General features: G+C 43.5%; 1 protein-coding gene across 1 annotated transcript in view; it reads left to right on the plus strand.

Annotated features, from left to right (window-relative positions):
• Nucleotides 1-14,012, plus strand: part of LOC126247999 (protocadherin-like wing polarity protein stan) — a 368,259-nt gene that overhangs the window by 86,188 nt on the left and 268,059 nt on the right. The window contains exons 9-10 of the mRNA XM_049948622.1: nucleotides 2,663-2,879; nucleotides 4,909-5,108. Of these exons, the coding sequence (XP_049804579.1) occupies nucleotides 2,663-2,879; nucleotides 4,909-5,108 (417 nt within the window). The remainder of the gene's footprint in view (nucleotides 1-2,662; nucleotides 2,880-4,908; nucleotides 5,109-14,012) is intronic.

Genomic DNA, 14,012 nt, shown 5'->3' on the forward strand with positions numbered 1-14,012 from the left:
CATATGTGCATCTGTGAAAAGATCTATGCAGAAGGCATACAACTACCATCGTCATAGCTTAGCATAAGGTCTGACTGAGAACCTGAGAAAATATACTGTTACTGTTCTCTTACCATCGAGCTGACTCCTATATGGATGACGCAGTAATAAGCATCCCTGGGATAGAGAAACAACAGAAAGAGTTGAAAACAAATAAGTCATCAGATCCAGGTGAAATCCTAATTTGATTTTACAAAGAGTATTCTGTGGCATTGTACCCTTACTTCTCTTGCACTTATCGTGAATCTCTTGCACGGCTTAAAGTCCTGAGTGACTGGAAATAAGTGCAGGTGACTCCTGTATGTAAGGAGGGAAAAAGACTGCACCCGCAAAGCTACAAACCAGTATCCTTAACATTGATTTTCTGAAGAATTGTTGAACATATTCTCAGTTCAAATATAATAAATTTTCCAGAGACGGAGAAGCTTAGGTCGTCAAAATCGGCACAGTTTTAGAAACCATCACTTGTGCGAAAGTCAGCTTGCTCTTTTCTTATGTGATTACTACGAACTATGGATGAAGGGCAACAGGTAAATTCCGTATTTGTAGATTTGTGGAAAGCATTCGACATGATGCCCCACTGGAGACTGTTAATGAAGGTATGAGCATGTAGATTAGGTTCCCAGATATGTGAGTGACTCAAAGACTTTTAAGTAATAGAAATCAATAACGTGACCTTGATGGCAAAATGTTCATAGGAGACAAGGGTGTCACAAGAGTGCCCCAGGGAAATGTGGTTAGGACCACAAACATTTTCAATACATATATAAATAATCTGGTGGGCAGGATGGGCAGCAATCTGCAGTTGTTTGCTGATGATGCTATGGAGTATGGGAAGGTGTTGGCCATTGACTGACTGTTGGAGGATACAAGATGACATAGATAAAAATTTTATTTGGTGTGGTGAATGGCAGCTGTCTCTAAATCTAGAAAAATGTAAGTTAATACAGATGAGCAGGAAAAACAAACCCTTAATGTTCGAACACAGCATTAGTAGTGTCCTGCTTGACACAGTCACATCGTTTAAATATCTGGGTGTAATGTCACAAAGCAATGTGAAATGGAATGAGCATGTGAGGATTGTGGTAGAGAAGGTGAATGGTCTACTTTGGTTATTTGGAGAATGTTGGGAAAGTGTGGTTCATCTGTAAAGGAGACCCCATGTAGGATGCTAGTGTGACATATTTCTTGAGTACTACTCGAGTATTCAGGATCTATATTAGGCAGGATTAAAAGAAGGCATTGAAGCAATTCAGTGATGAGCTGCTAGATTTGTTACCGGTATGTTTGAACAACATGTAACTATTATGGAGACGCTTTGGGAACTCAAATGTGAATCCCTGGAGGGAAGGCAACATTCTTTTCAAGAAACACTATTGAGAAAGTTTAGAGAACTGGTATCTGAAGCTGACTGCAGAATGATTCTATTGCTGCCATCATATTTTTCACAAAAGGACCATGGAGATAAGATACAAGAAATCAGGGCTCATATGGAGGCATATAGACAGTTGTTTTTCCCTCACTGTTTGCAAGTGGAACAGGAAAGGAAATGACTTGTAGTGGTACAGGTTATCCTCCGCCAGTCACCGTACGGTGCCTTGTGGTGTATGTATGTAGCTGTAGAATCTAGGTGTGGGATGGGTAGTTTCACATTGCAGACTTGTGTTTCTGGGGACAGAAGCTAGGATGAAGAGATACAGTGATACAAGAATCATAAGATTCCAAACATAACTAAAGTAAGAAGTATGAGCCTGGTGAGATAAGGGCAAGAACTTAGGTGAGGAGCAGAGTCAGATGAAGGACAGAGACTACTAGAGATTGAGGTCAAGAGTACAGTTTGATCTAAGAATGTGTTAGATGGTTGGTTACCACCAGAGAAGAAGCTGTGTGTGTGTGTGTGTGTGTGTGTGTGTGTGTGTGTGTGTATTGGGAGGGGGGGGGGGGGGGGGGAAGACAGGCAGAGATAACACAAGTTGATGCAGCCATTAAGTCAACCATAACCATTGTTGATGATCATGTTTGGTTTGCGGGACGCTCAACTGTGCGGTTATCAGCGCCCGTACAAATTCCCAACCTTTGCTCAGTCCAATCTCACCACTTTGAGGAATGATGATGAAATGATGAGGACAGCACAAACACCCAGTCATCTCGAGGCAGGTGAAAATCCCTGACCCGCCGGGAATCGAACCCGGGACCCCATGCTTGGGAAGCGAGAACGAGACCACGAGCTGTGGACGCACCATAATCATTACATGCTCTGCAGTGGGGTGGACAACCTTCATCTTTATTTCATTTTGGCAGTGGTCATTCATGTATATGTATAGTTAGTGGCCAAAGCGTTTACAGAGGATACCTGTATAGGTCCAGAGCAGTACTGTTTGAAGATAGAGCTGCTTCATAGCCGGAAGGAGGTGTGTTTGGATGCCTGTGAGGTTGTGAGTAAGAGTGTATACTTAAAATTATAAAAGAGAGTAGTTTCTTGAAAGTTAGGCTAGCCTATGCTAATCCATTATGTATCACACATCGATCAGGTTGTGGTGAGTAGCTGCTTTTCCTCGTTTGTATTTATCGTTTTCATCCAGAAACTTGTGTTATTGTAATAATAAATCACTCTTTCTTCCAGGTTATGTTCAACAATTTTCGTGATTGTTTTCCAAGTGGGGCCATTGGCCGCATTCCTGCATTTGATGCAGATGTGTCGGATAAGCTACAATTTAAAATTCTGAGTGGAAATAATGCAAATCTTGTGCATCTGAATGAAAGCTCTGGACAGTTGTCATTATCTCCTCAACTTAATACAAATGTTCCAAAGTTAGCAACAATGGAAGTCTCAGTTACAGGTACATAAACTGTTACACTTGGTTTTGCTGTTGTTATATTCATGTGAAGTTCAGTAGAAATTAGAATAGTTGAGGTGTTTGGGCAATTTGAACTAGTTAGTAGGCGGAAACTGGTGATAAGGTTATTGACTTATTGGAAGATAAAGTACAACTTGCTCTTCCAAATGTACAGTCTTTCATAATTTCTGCTAGCCACATTCATTAATTCATTTGGTTGAGACCGAAGCCACGATTTCCAAGTGAGTGTAGGAGTGAAGTTTTATTCTGACAGGTACAACACATGTAATATAATTTTTTATCTGCATTTGCTAAACTAAACATAGTGTTTGAAGAATTGATTTTCATTGTTAAATACTAACAACATATTTTATTTGGTCATATTGGATCATATTCAGTCTTACGAGTGAGGCTTTACAAAAGAGACTAGTGGTGAAGAACTTCACAGTAAAAACATATGAGAAAAGTGTCACAGGCTTTCAGATACACATAAATAAAACTAATCTTTTTTTCTCAAATATTGAACCTGTACAGATATTACTGAACCCGTGGAGCATATGCATCCTTTCTCAACACACACAGGGGGGGGGGGTCCATTTACAGTAGGCAGATCTTACCTTGTGTTAGATCCAGTAGTAATATGAGGCTGTTGTTACGTATATATGATCCTTTATTACAAAGAAAAATTTTATTCAGCAGTTAAAGAAAAAAAAGTTATAAGAAATGTTTTATCAATGGCTGTATGCTAACTGGGTCTTTTTTTCATCTTGATTTTAAGAATGATGTGCAGAAGAGAACCCAGGAATGACACTGACTTCTCATTTCCTAACCTTTTCAGACGTTTTTCATATGTTGTTCTTTGAAGAGAATTGTAAAAGTTAGAGATTAAGCATTAAGTTTTTCACACTGCTGCCCTTCTACTATAACTCTCAAACTTGAGGTTTGTAAACACTTCACTGATTGCATAAAATTGGAAGAATTCATTTTTGAGTCCAACAGTGTAGGACAAGGCAGATTGCTACTTACCATAGAGAAGACACATTAAGTTGCAGACAGGCACAATTAAAAGACACTTACATAAAGCTTTCGACCACAGCCTTCATCAGTGAAAGAGAGACACACACAGACCATTCATACACACAAGCAAGCACTCCGTATGGGCCAGAGATGCTGGAGTTGACACTCATGTGTGCATGAAGTGTGCTAGCTTGTTTGTGTGAATGGTGTGGGTTTCTTTCTTGCTGATGAAGGCTGTGGCTGAAAGCTTCATACAAGTGTCTTTTAATTGTCTCTGTCTGCAACTTTACGTGTCTTCTTTATGGTAAGTAGCAATCTGTCGTTTCCTACATTGTTGATATTCCTACCTGGAGTTCCCATTGTTTCATTTTTGAGTCCTTTATTTTTCATTACATAACTAATGTTACTACATTAGTTAACCAGCTAAGTGAGTAATGATGGAAAGTTCCTATGCATCCTTACCAAAAAACTTATTGCTGGTCTTTGATTCAAATATTATGATTAAACAATTAGTTGCCTGTAAAGAAAAGTACTTAAAACAAACTCCAGCAGATGAAGATCAAAAATTATTAAGTGACACAAGTTTTCTTGTCTTTAGCTGTAATCATTAGATAAAAGTCTTTATGTTAAACAGTGAACTTTGGGCCTCTATGGCCATATTCTAGTGATTTATGTCCGTCTGGAGGATCACCCGCAAATTTCCATCATCTACTTGTGTTATACTGTAAAATGTGTAGATTTTTGTCTAGTAATTGCAGAAAAATAAAGGAAGGGCAGTACCACTTAATTTCGTGCAGGCTGCGGACCCCAGTTTGAAGCATTTATTTTAAAACATGGTAGAAAATTTTTTTTCCACCGAAGTGCTTAGAAGTGTATACAGTACATTTTTAAATCTTATTAGTTGAATGATAATTCATGTGTCATGTTTTCTAGTTGTTGCATGTTTTAATTTTTTTTCTTTTTGAGATTTTAAGAGCAACTGAGTAGTTAGATGCATATATTGTTTCACTTTTAGATGGAGTGAATGAAGTGAAAGCACTTATGCAGCTGACAGTTCGTCTTGTTACTGAAGAAATGCTATTTAACTCGATAACAGTGCGTCTAAATGATATGACTGAAGAGGCTTTCCTTTCACCTCTGCTCACATTTTTCATTGAAGGATTAGCAGCTATCATCCCATGTCCAAAGGAAAATATTTTTGTGTTTAGCATACAGGTAAGAAATTATTTAGTGACATTTTTATTACTGACATTGATGGGCTTCATAAATAAGAATGTTGATAAAATAAGGGAAACATGTTGTGCATTTACCCAGTATACGTCTTAGTGTTTATCTCTACTTTAGTGACTTTCTGTTAGGCAATGACACTGTCTAATTTTTAGATTATGAAGATAGGTTGAGTGTTTCTGCAATGCTAGGTTATTAAGATGGAATTTTTCTGCTCCTTTTGTGGACTGTATGTGTTGACTGTGTCAGATAAGTTAAAAATTTATACTGGACTGGATCTTGGACACTACAGTACATGAGCATTCCAGAAGTCTGATCCGTATTAAGGCATTCAGAAATGTAATCCAGTGAGTAGTGTACTACAGTGTTACTACGAAGCCTTGATTTGCATCAAGTTGATACAGTCTTTAACTGACACACAAACTAACACAAACAAACACACAAAATTCAAGCTTTCGCAACAAACTGTTGCCTCATCAGGAAAGAGGGGAAGGAGAGGGAAAGACGAAAGGATGTGGGTTTTAAGGGAGAGGATAAGGAGTCATTCCAATCCCGGGAGCGGAAAGACTTACCTTAGGGGGAAAAAAGGACAGGTATACTCTCGCGCGCGCACACACACACACATATCCATCCACACATATACAGACACAGGCAGACATATTTGTGTGTGTCTGTCGACCTGCCAGCACTTTCATTTGGTAAGTCACATCATATATATATATATATATATATATATGGTTATAATAGAGGGAAACATTCCACGTAGGAAAAATATATCTAAAAACAAAGATGATGTGACTTACCAAATGAAAGTGCTGGCAGGTGGACAGACACACAAACATACACACAAAATTCAAGCTTTCGCAACAAACTGTTGCCTCATCAGGAAAGAGGGGAAGGAGAGGGAAAGACGAAAGGATGTGGGTTTTAAGGGAGAGGATAAGGAGTCATTCCAGTCCCGGGAGCAGAAAGACTTACCTTAGGGGGAAAAAAGGACAGGTATACACTCGCACACACACCCATATCCATCCACACATACAGACACAAGCAGACATATTTAAAGACAAAGAGTTTGGGCAGAGATGTCAGTCGAGGTGGAAGAGTAGAGGCAAAGAAGTTGTTGAAAGACAGGTGAGGTATGAGTGGCGGCAACTTGAAATTAGCGGAGATTGAGGCCTGGCGGATAACGAGAAGAGAGGATATACTGAAGGGCAAGTTCCCATCTCCGGAGTTCGGATAGGTTGGTGTTGGTGGGAAGTATCCAGATAACCCGGACGGTGTAACACTGTGCCAAGATGTGCTGGCTGTGCACCAAGGCATGTTTAGCCACAGGGTGATCCTCATTACCAACAAACACTGTCTGCCTGTGTCCATTCATGCGAATGGACAGTTTGTTGCTGGTCATTCCCACATAGAATGCATCACAGTGTAGGCAGGTCAGTTGGTAAATCACGTGGGTGCTTTCACACGTGGCTCTGCCTTTGATCGTGTACACCTTCCGGGTTACAGGACTGGAGTAGGTGGTGGTGGGAGGGTGCATGGGACAGGTTTTGCACCGGGGGCGGTTACAAGGATAGGAGCCAGAGGGTAGGGAGGGTGGTTTGGGGATTTCATAGGGATGAACTAACAGGTTACGAAGGTTAGGTGGACGGCGGAAAGACACTCTTGGTGGAGTGGGGAGGATTTCATGAAGGATGGATCTCATTTCAGGGCAGGATTTGAGGAAGTCATATCCCTGCTGGAGAGCCACATTCAGAGTCTGGTCCAGTCCCGGAAAGTATCCTGTCACAAGTGGGGCACTTTTGTGGTTCTTCCGGGACTGGACCAGACTCTGAATGTGGCTCTCCAGCAGGGATACGACTTCCTCAAATCCTGCCCTGAAATGAGATCCATCCTTCATGAAATCCTCCCCACTCCGCCAAGAGTGTCTTTCCGCCGTCCACCTAACCTTCGTAACCTGTTAGTTCATCCCTATGAAATCCCCAAACCACCTTCCCTACCCTCTGGCTCCTATCCTTGTAACCGCCCCCGGTGCAAAACCTGTCCCATGCACCCTCCCACCACCACCTACTCCAGTCCTGTAACCCGGAAGGTGTACACGATCAAAGGCAGAGCCACGTGTGAAAGCACCCACGTGATTTACCAACTGACCTGCCTACACTGTGATGCATTCTATGTGGGAATGACCAGCAACAAACTGTCCATTCGCATGAATGGACACAGGCAGACAGTGTTTGTTGGTAATGAGGATCACCCTGTGGCTAAACATGCCTTGGTGCACAGCCAGCACATCTTGGCACAGTGTTACACCGTCCGGGTTATCTGGATACTTCCCACCAACACCAACCTATCCGAACTCCGGAGATGGGAACTTGCCCTTCAGTATATCCTCTCTTCTCGTTATCCGCCAGGCCTCAATCTCCGCTAATTTCAAGTTGCCGCCACTCATACCTCACCTGTCTTTCAACAACTTCTTTGCCTCTACTCTTCCACCTCGACTGACATCTCTGCCCAAACTCTTTGTCTTTAAATATGTCTGCTTGTGTCTGTATGTGTGGATGGATATGGGTGTGTGTGCGAGTGTATACCTGTCCTTTTTTCCCCCTAAGGTAAGTCTTTCCGCTCCCGGGATTGGAATGACTCCTTATCCTCTCCCTTAAAACCCACATCCTTTCGTCTTTCCCTCTCCTTACCCTCTTTCCTGATGAGGCAACAGTTTGTTGCGAAAGCTTGAATTTTGTGTGTATATTTGTGTTTGTTTGTGTGTCTATCGACCTGCCAGCGCTTTTGTTTGGTAAGTCTCATCATCTTTCTTTATATATATATATATATATATATATATATATATATATATATATATAGAAGGAAACATTCCACGTGGGAAAAAATATATCTAAAAACAAAGATGATGTGACTTACCAAATGAAAGAGCTGGCACGTCGATAGACACACAAACATACACACAAAATTCTAGCTTTCGCAACCAACGGTTGCCTCGTTAGGAAAGAGGGAAGGAGAGGGAAAGACGAAAGGATTTGGGTTTTAAGGGAGAGGGTAAGGAGTCATTCCAATCCCGGGAGCGGAAAGACTTACCTTAGGGGGAAAAAGGACGGGTATACACTCGCGCGCGCGCACACACACACACACACACACACACACACACACACACACACACACATATATCCATCCACACATATACAGACACAAGCAGACATATTGGGAGAGAGGTTTGGAGGAAAGGTTAACTACTGAAGAACCACAAAAGTGCCCCACTTGTGACAGGATACTTTCTGGGACTGGACCAGACTCTGAATGTGGCTCTCCAGCAGGGATACGACTTCCTCAAATCCTGCCCTGAAATGAGATCCATCCGTCACGAAACCCTCCCCACTCCACCAAGAGTGTCTTTCCGCCGTCCACCTAACCTTCGTAACCTGTTAGTTCATCCCTATGAAATCCCCAAACCACCTTCCCTACCCTCTGGCTCCTACCCTTGTAACTGCCCCCGGTGTAAAACCTGTCTCATGCACCCTCCCACCAGCACCTACTCCAGGCCTGTAACCCGGAAGGTGTACACGATCAAAGGCAGAGCCACGTGTGAAAGCACCCACGTGATTTACCAACTGACCTGCCTACACTGTGATGCATTCTATGTGGGAATGACCAGCAACAAACTGTCCATTCGCATGAATGGACACAGGCAGACAGTGTTTGTTTGTAATGAGGATCACCTTGTGGCTAAACATGCCTTGGTGCACGGCAGGCACATCTTGGCACAGTGTTACACCGTCCGGGTTATCTGGATACTTCCCACCAACACCAACCTATCCGAACTCCGGAGATGGGAACTTGCTCTTCAATATATCCTCTCTTCCCGTTACCCACCAGGCCTCAATCTCCGCTAATTTCAAGTTGCCGCCACTCATACCTCACCTGTCATTCAACAGCATCTTTGCCTCTGCACTTCCGCCTCGACTGACATCTCTGCCCAAACTCTTTGTCTTTAAATATGTCTGCTTGTGTCTGTATATGTGTGGATGGATATGTGTGTGTGTGCGAGTGTATACCCGTCCTTTTTTCCCCCTAAGGTAAGTCTTTCCACTCCCGGGATTGGAATGACTCCTTACCCTCTCCCTTAAAACCCACATCCTTTCGTCTTTCCCTCTCCTTCCCCTCTTTCCTGATGAGGCAACAGTTTGATGTGAAAGCTTGAATTTTGTGGGTATGTTTGTGTTTGTTTGTGTGTCTAGTGACGTGACAGCGCTTTCGTTTGGTAAGTCACATCATCTTTGTTTTTAGATATATTTTTCCCACGTGGAATGTTTCCCTCTATTATATTAATATCATTAATTTGAACCCAACAATTACGTTTGTTATTGTCACTGTTGCATTTCGAAATCTTTCCTGTCGTCTAATTTTCTCTTTGTCTTTTTGCCAGTAGTTTCACTTTATATTCACCTTCTCCTTTTTACCGTAATCTGCTATACAATTTTATCCCGCCTATATATACTCAATAATACGTAACCCAGTTCCAAACCATAACCAAAAATATTTTTTTTTTGCCGCTTTCAACACTACCGCTGCTATAAAATCCACCGTTTCTAGTTCACAAACAGTTACTTTCACCTTTTAAACAGCCATTTCGGCTATTTCTAATAACTGTTGCTTTATTTCCATTTCCGTTTTTCCCACATCACTGATAATTTTTAGCCGCTTCCCACAGATTGTAACGTCATTATTTCTTCGTCAGACAATTGTTAGGCTCATTTTCATAATCTGCCACCACAAAACCACTCCTTTTAATACATTACACGCAGTTTTTTCGAAATTTTCCCCGAATTTCTCCGTCCTTTAACGTGTTTTGGCGGCAACACAACCACCAAACCTTTGTGCACATCGTTATCTACCAACCCAAGTCCAACATAGCCCAGCTGTAACCAACAGCTTTTCGCCTTTTTCACACCAGATCTCCAGTTACTTTCCAGTTCACCTTTATCTCTCCCCATATATTTTTATTTTTATTTTCATTTCAGCCTCATGTTACACTTTCCACCTTCTAATACCATGTCACCCTCACAACACCCCCACAACGACCCCATTAAGTTTTATTTACATTCCCTCCGCAAACATGCCTTCGCCCTAGCCAGATGATGCTCCCATATTCTATTTTCTCAGGCTTGTCTAACATTTGGCATTACCCCCAAAGGCCTCACACTTACAGTTCCCATCTCTGGCTGCAACCCTTCTTTCCATCAGTCCCTATACCAGTTCCAAACTGAACAATCCATTGCCCTCACCCACCTAATCCTTCACCTACACATCAACTTAGCCAATGAACACACCTGTCAACTCCTGTCCTTAATAAAAGTCCTTAATCTTTCCTCTCCCACATCCACACTGGCTGTTCAGAGCATCCTCCTACAGGCCAACCGCAAATTAGAACAGCATGCCACCCTCCACCTCAAAAAACTATCCAATCTCCTGGTTTCCCACCTCCGGAAAGGCAACTCACTCACCCTTCACAACCTTTCCAGCAAACCTCAAACTCCTCTCATTGCACACAAACCCAGTCTCTCCCATCTACTCAGTCTCCCACATCCAACTCCACTCCCTCCAAAACCTCAAAATTCCAATCAACACAATCTGGAACCACAACACCCTAATTCAGTAGTTAACCTTTCCTCCAAACCTCTCTCCCAATCCGAAACATCAGTCCTATCCAAAGGCCTCACCTTCAGCCCCACTCCCAGATTCAACCAAACAGCCCTCGTCAAAGATTTACTGTCCTACTCTCGTACTCTCTGCTGGAAATATCACTTTGCCACGAAGAAAAATGATCCTAATCCTACTCCTAATGATCCAACTCCCCAGGACACTATCCAAATTGAACACTGCCTGGAACAGTTCTGTCCTCCGTCGCAGCGGGACCCACCTCCTCTTCCTCAAAATCACCCTCTCCAAACCTTCCAGGAATTTCTGACTTCCAGCCTTGCATCTCAATCCTCCTTAAAAAAACCTTAATCCTACTCCCAACATCACCACTGCTGAAGCCCAGGCTATCCGTGATCTGAAGGCTGACCGATTCATCGTCATTCTTCCGGCGGACAAGGGTTCCACAACCGTGGTACTTGATTGTCGGGAGTATGTGGCTGAGGGACTGCGTCAGCTTTCAGACAACACCACATACAAAGTTTGCCAAAGTAATCCCATTCCCGATGTCCAGGCGGAGCTTCAAGGAATCCTCAGAACCTTAGGCCCCCTGCAAAACCTTTCACCTGACTCCATCAACCTCCTGACCCCACCGACACCCCGCCTCCCTACCTTCTACCTTCTTCCTAAAATTCACAAACCCAATCATCCCGGCCGCCCCATTGTAGCTGGTTACCAAGCCCCCACAGAGCGTATCTCTGCCTACGTAGATCAACACCTTCAACCCATTACATGCAGTCTCCCATCCTTCATCAAAGACACCAACCACTTTCTCGAAAGCCTGGAATCCTTACCCAATCTGTTACCCCCGGAAACCGTCCTTGTAACCATTGATGCCACTTCCTTATACACAAATATTCCGCACGTCCAGGGCCTCGCTGCGATGGAGCATTTCCTTTCATGCCGATCACCTGCTACCCTACCTAAAACCTCTTTCCTCATTACCTTAGCCAGCTTCATCCTGACCCACAACTACTTCACTTTTGAAGGCCAGACATACCAACAATTAAACGGAACAGCCATGGGTACCAGGATGGCCCCCTCGTACGCCAACCTATTCATGGGTCGCCTAGAGGAAGCCTTCTTGGTTACCGAGGCCTGCCAACTCAAAGTTTAGTGCAGATTTATTGATGACATCTTCATGATCTGGACTCACAGTGAAGAAGAACTCCAGAATTTCCTCTCCAACCTCAACTCCTTTGGTTCCATCAGATTCACCTGGTCCTACTCCAAATCACATGCCACTTTCCTTGACGTTGACCTCCATCTGTCCAATGGCCAGCTTCACACGTCCCTCCACATCAAACCCACCAACAAGCAACAGTCCCTCCATTATGACAGCTGCCACCCATTCCATATCAAACGGTCCCTTCTTTACAGCCTAGGTCTTCGTGGCAAACGAATCTGCTCCAGTCCGGAATCCCTGAACCATTACACCAACAACCTGACAATAGCTTTCGCATCCCGTAACTACCCTACCGACCTGGTACAGAGGCAAATAACCAGAGCCACTTCCTCATCCCCTCAAACCCAGAACCTCCCACAGAAGAACCACAAAAGTGCCCCACTTGCGACAGGATACTTTCCGGGACTGGACCAGACTCTGAATGTGGCTCTCCAGCAGGGATACAACTTCCTCAAATCCTGCCCTGAAATGAGATCCATCCTTCATGAAATCCACCCCACTCCACCAAGAGTGTCTTTCCGCCGTCCACCTAACCTTCGTAACCTGTTAGTTCATCCCTATGAAATCCCCAAACCACCTTCCCTACCCTCTGGCTCCTACCCTTGTAACTGCCCCCGGTGTAAAACCTGTCTCATGCACCCTCCCACCAGCACCTACTCCAGTCCTGTAACCCGGAAGGTGTACACGATCAAAGGCAGAGCCATGTGTGAAAGCACCCACGTGATTTACCAACTGACCTGCCTACACTGTGATACATTCTATGTGGGAATGACCAGCAACAAACTGTCCATTCGCATGAATGGACACAGGCAGACAGTGTTTGTTGGTAACGAGGATCACCCTGTGGCTAAACATGCCTTGGTGCACGGCCAGCACATCTTGGCACAGTGTTACACCGTCCGGGTTATCTGGATACTTCCCACCAACACCAACCTATCCGAACTCCGGAGATGGGAACTTGCTCTTCAATATATCCTCTCTTCCCGTTACCCACCAGGCCTCAATCTCCGCTAATTTCAAGTTGCCGCCACTCATACCTCACCTGTCATTCAACAACATCTTTGCCTCTGCAGTTCCGCCTCGACTGACATCTCTGCCCAAACTCTTTGTCTTTAAATATGTCTGCTTGTGTCTGTATATGTGTGGATGGATATGTGTGTGTGTGCGAGTGTATACCCGTCCTTTTTACCCCCTAAGGTAAGTCTTTCCGCTCCCGGGATTGGAATGACTCCTTACCCTCTCCCTTAAAACCCACATCCTTTCGTCTTTCCCTCTCCTTCCCTCTTTCCTGATGAAGCAACCGTTGGTTGCGAAAGCTAGAATTTTGTGTGTATGTTTGTGTTTGTTTGTGTGTCTATCGACCTGCAAGCGCTTTCGTTTGGTAAGTCACATCATCTTTGTTTTTAGATATATTTTTCCCACGTGGAATGTTTCCCTCTATTATATATATAAAAACAAAGATGATGTGACTTATCAAACGAAAGTGCTGGCACGTCGATAGACACACAAACAAACACAAACATACCCACAAAATTCAAGCTTTCACAACAAACTGTTGCTTCATCAGGAAAGAGGGAAGGAGAGGGAAAGACGAAAGGATGTGGGTTTTAAAGGAGAGGGTAAGGAGTCATTCCAATCCCGGGAGCGGAAAGACTTACCTTAGGGGGAAAAAAGGACGGGTATACACTCGCGCGCGCGCTCACACACACACACACGTATCCATCAACACATATACACACACAAGCAGACATCTCACAAGCAGACATATTATATATATATATCTCCCATCTATCGGGCAGTGTATGAATCCTGTCTTGAAAAACTTGTTCATCATTTGAAGCGATCCTCAAATCTATCCAATTTGTGACTTCCTCGTGAGATCGGAAGTGTTGGTCAGCCAGGCCATGTGCCATTGATCTAAACAGGTGATAGTCAGTGGGAGCAATGTCTGGAGATTACGGCAGGTAGGGTAGGACTTCTCATTTTAACGTTTCCAA

Source organism: Schistocerca nitens, chromosome 1 (assembly GCF_023898315.1).
Source record: "Schistocerca nitens isolate TAMUIC-IGC-003100 chromosome 1, iqSchNite1.1, whole genome shotgun sequence".
NCBI lineage: Eukaryota > Metazoa > Arthropoda > Insecta > Orthoptera > Acrididae > Schistocerca > Schistocerca nitens.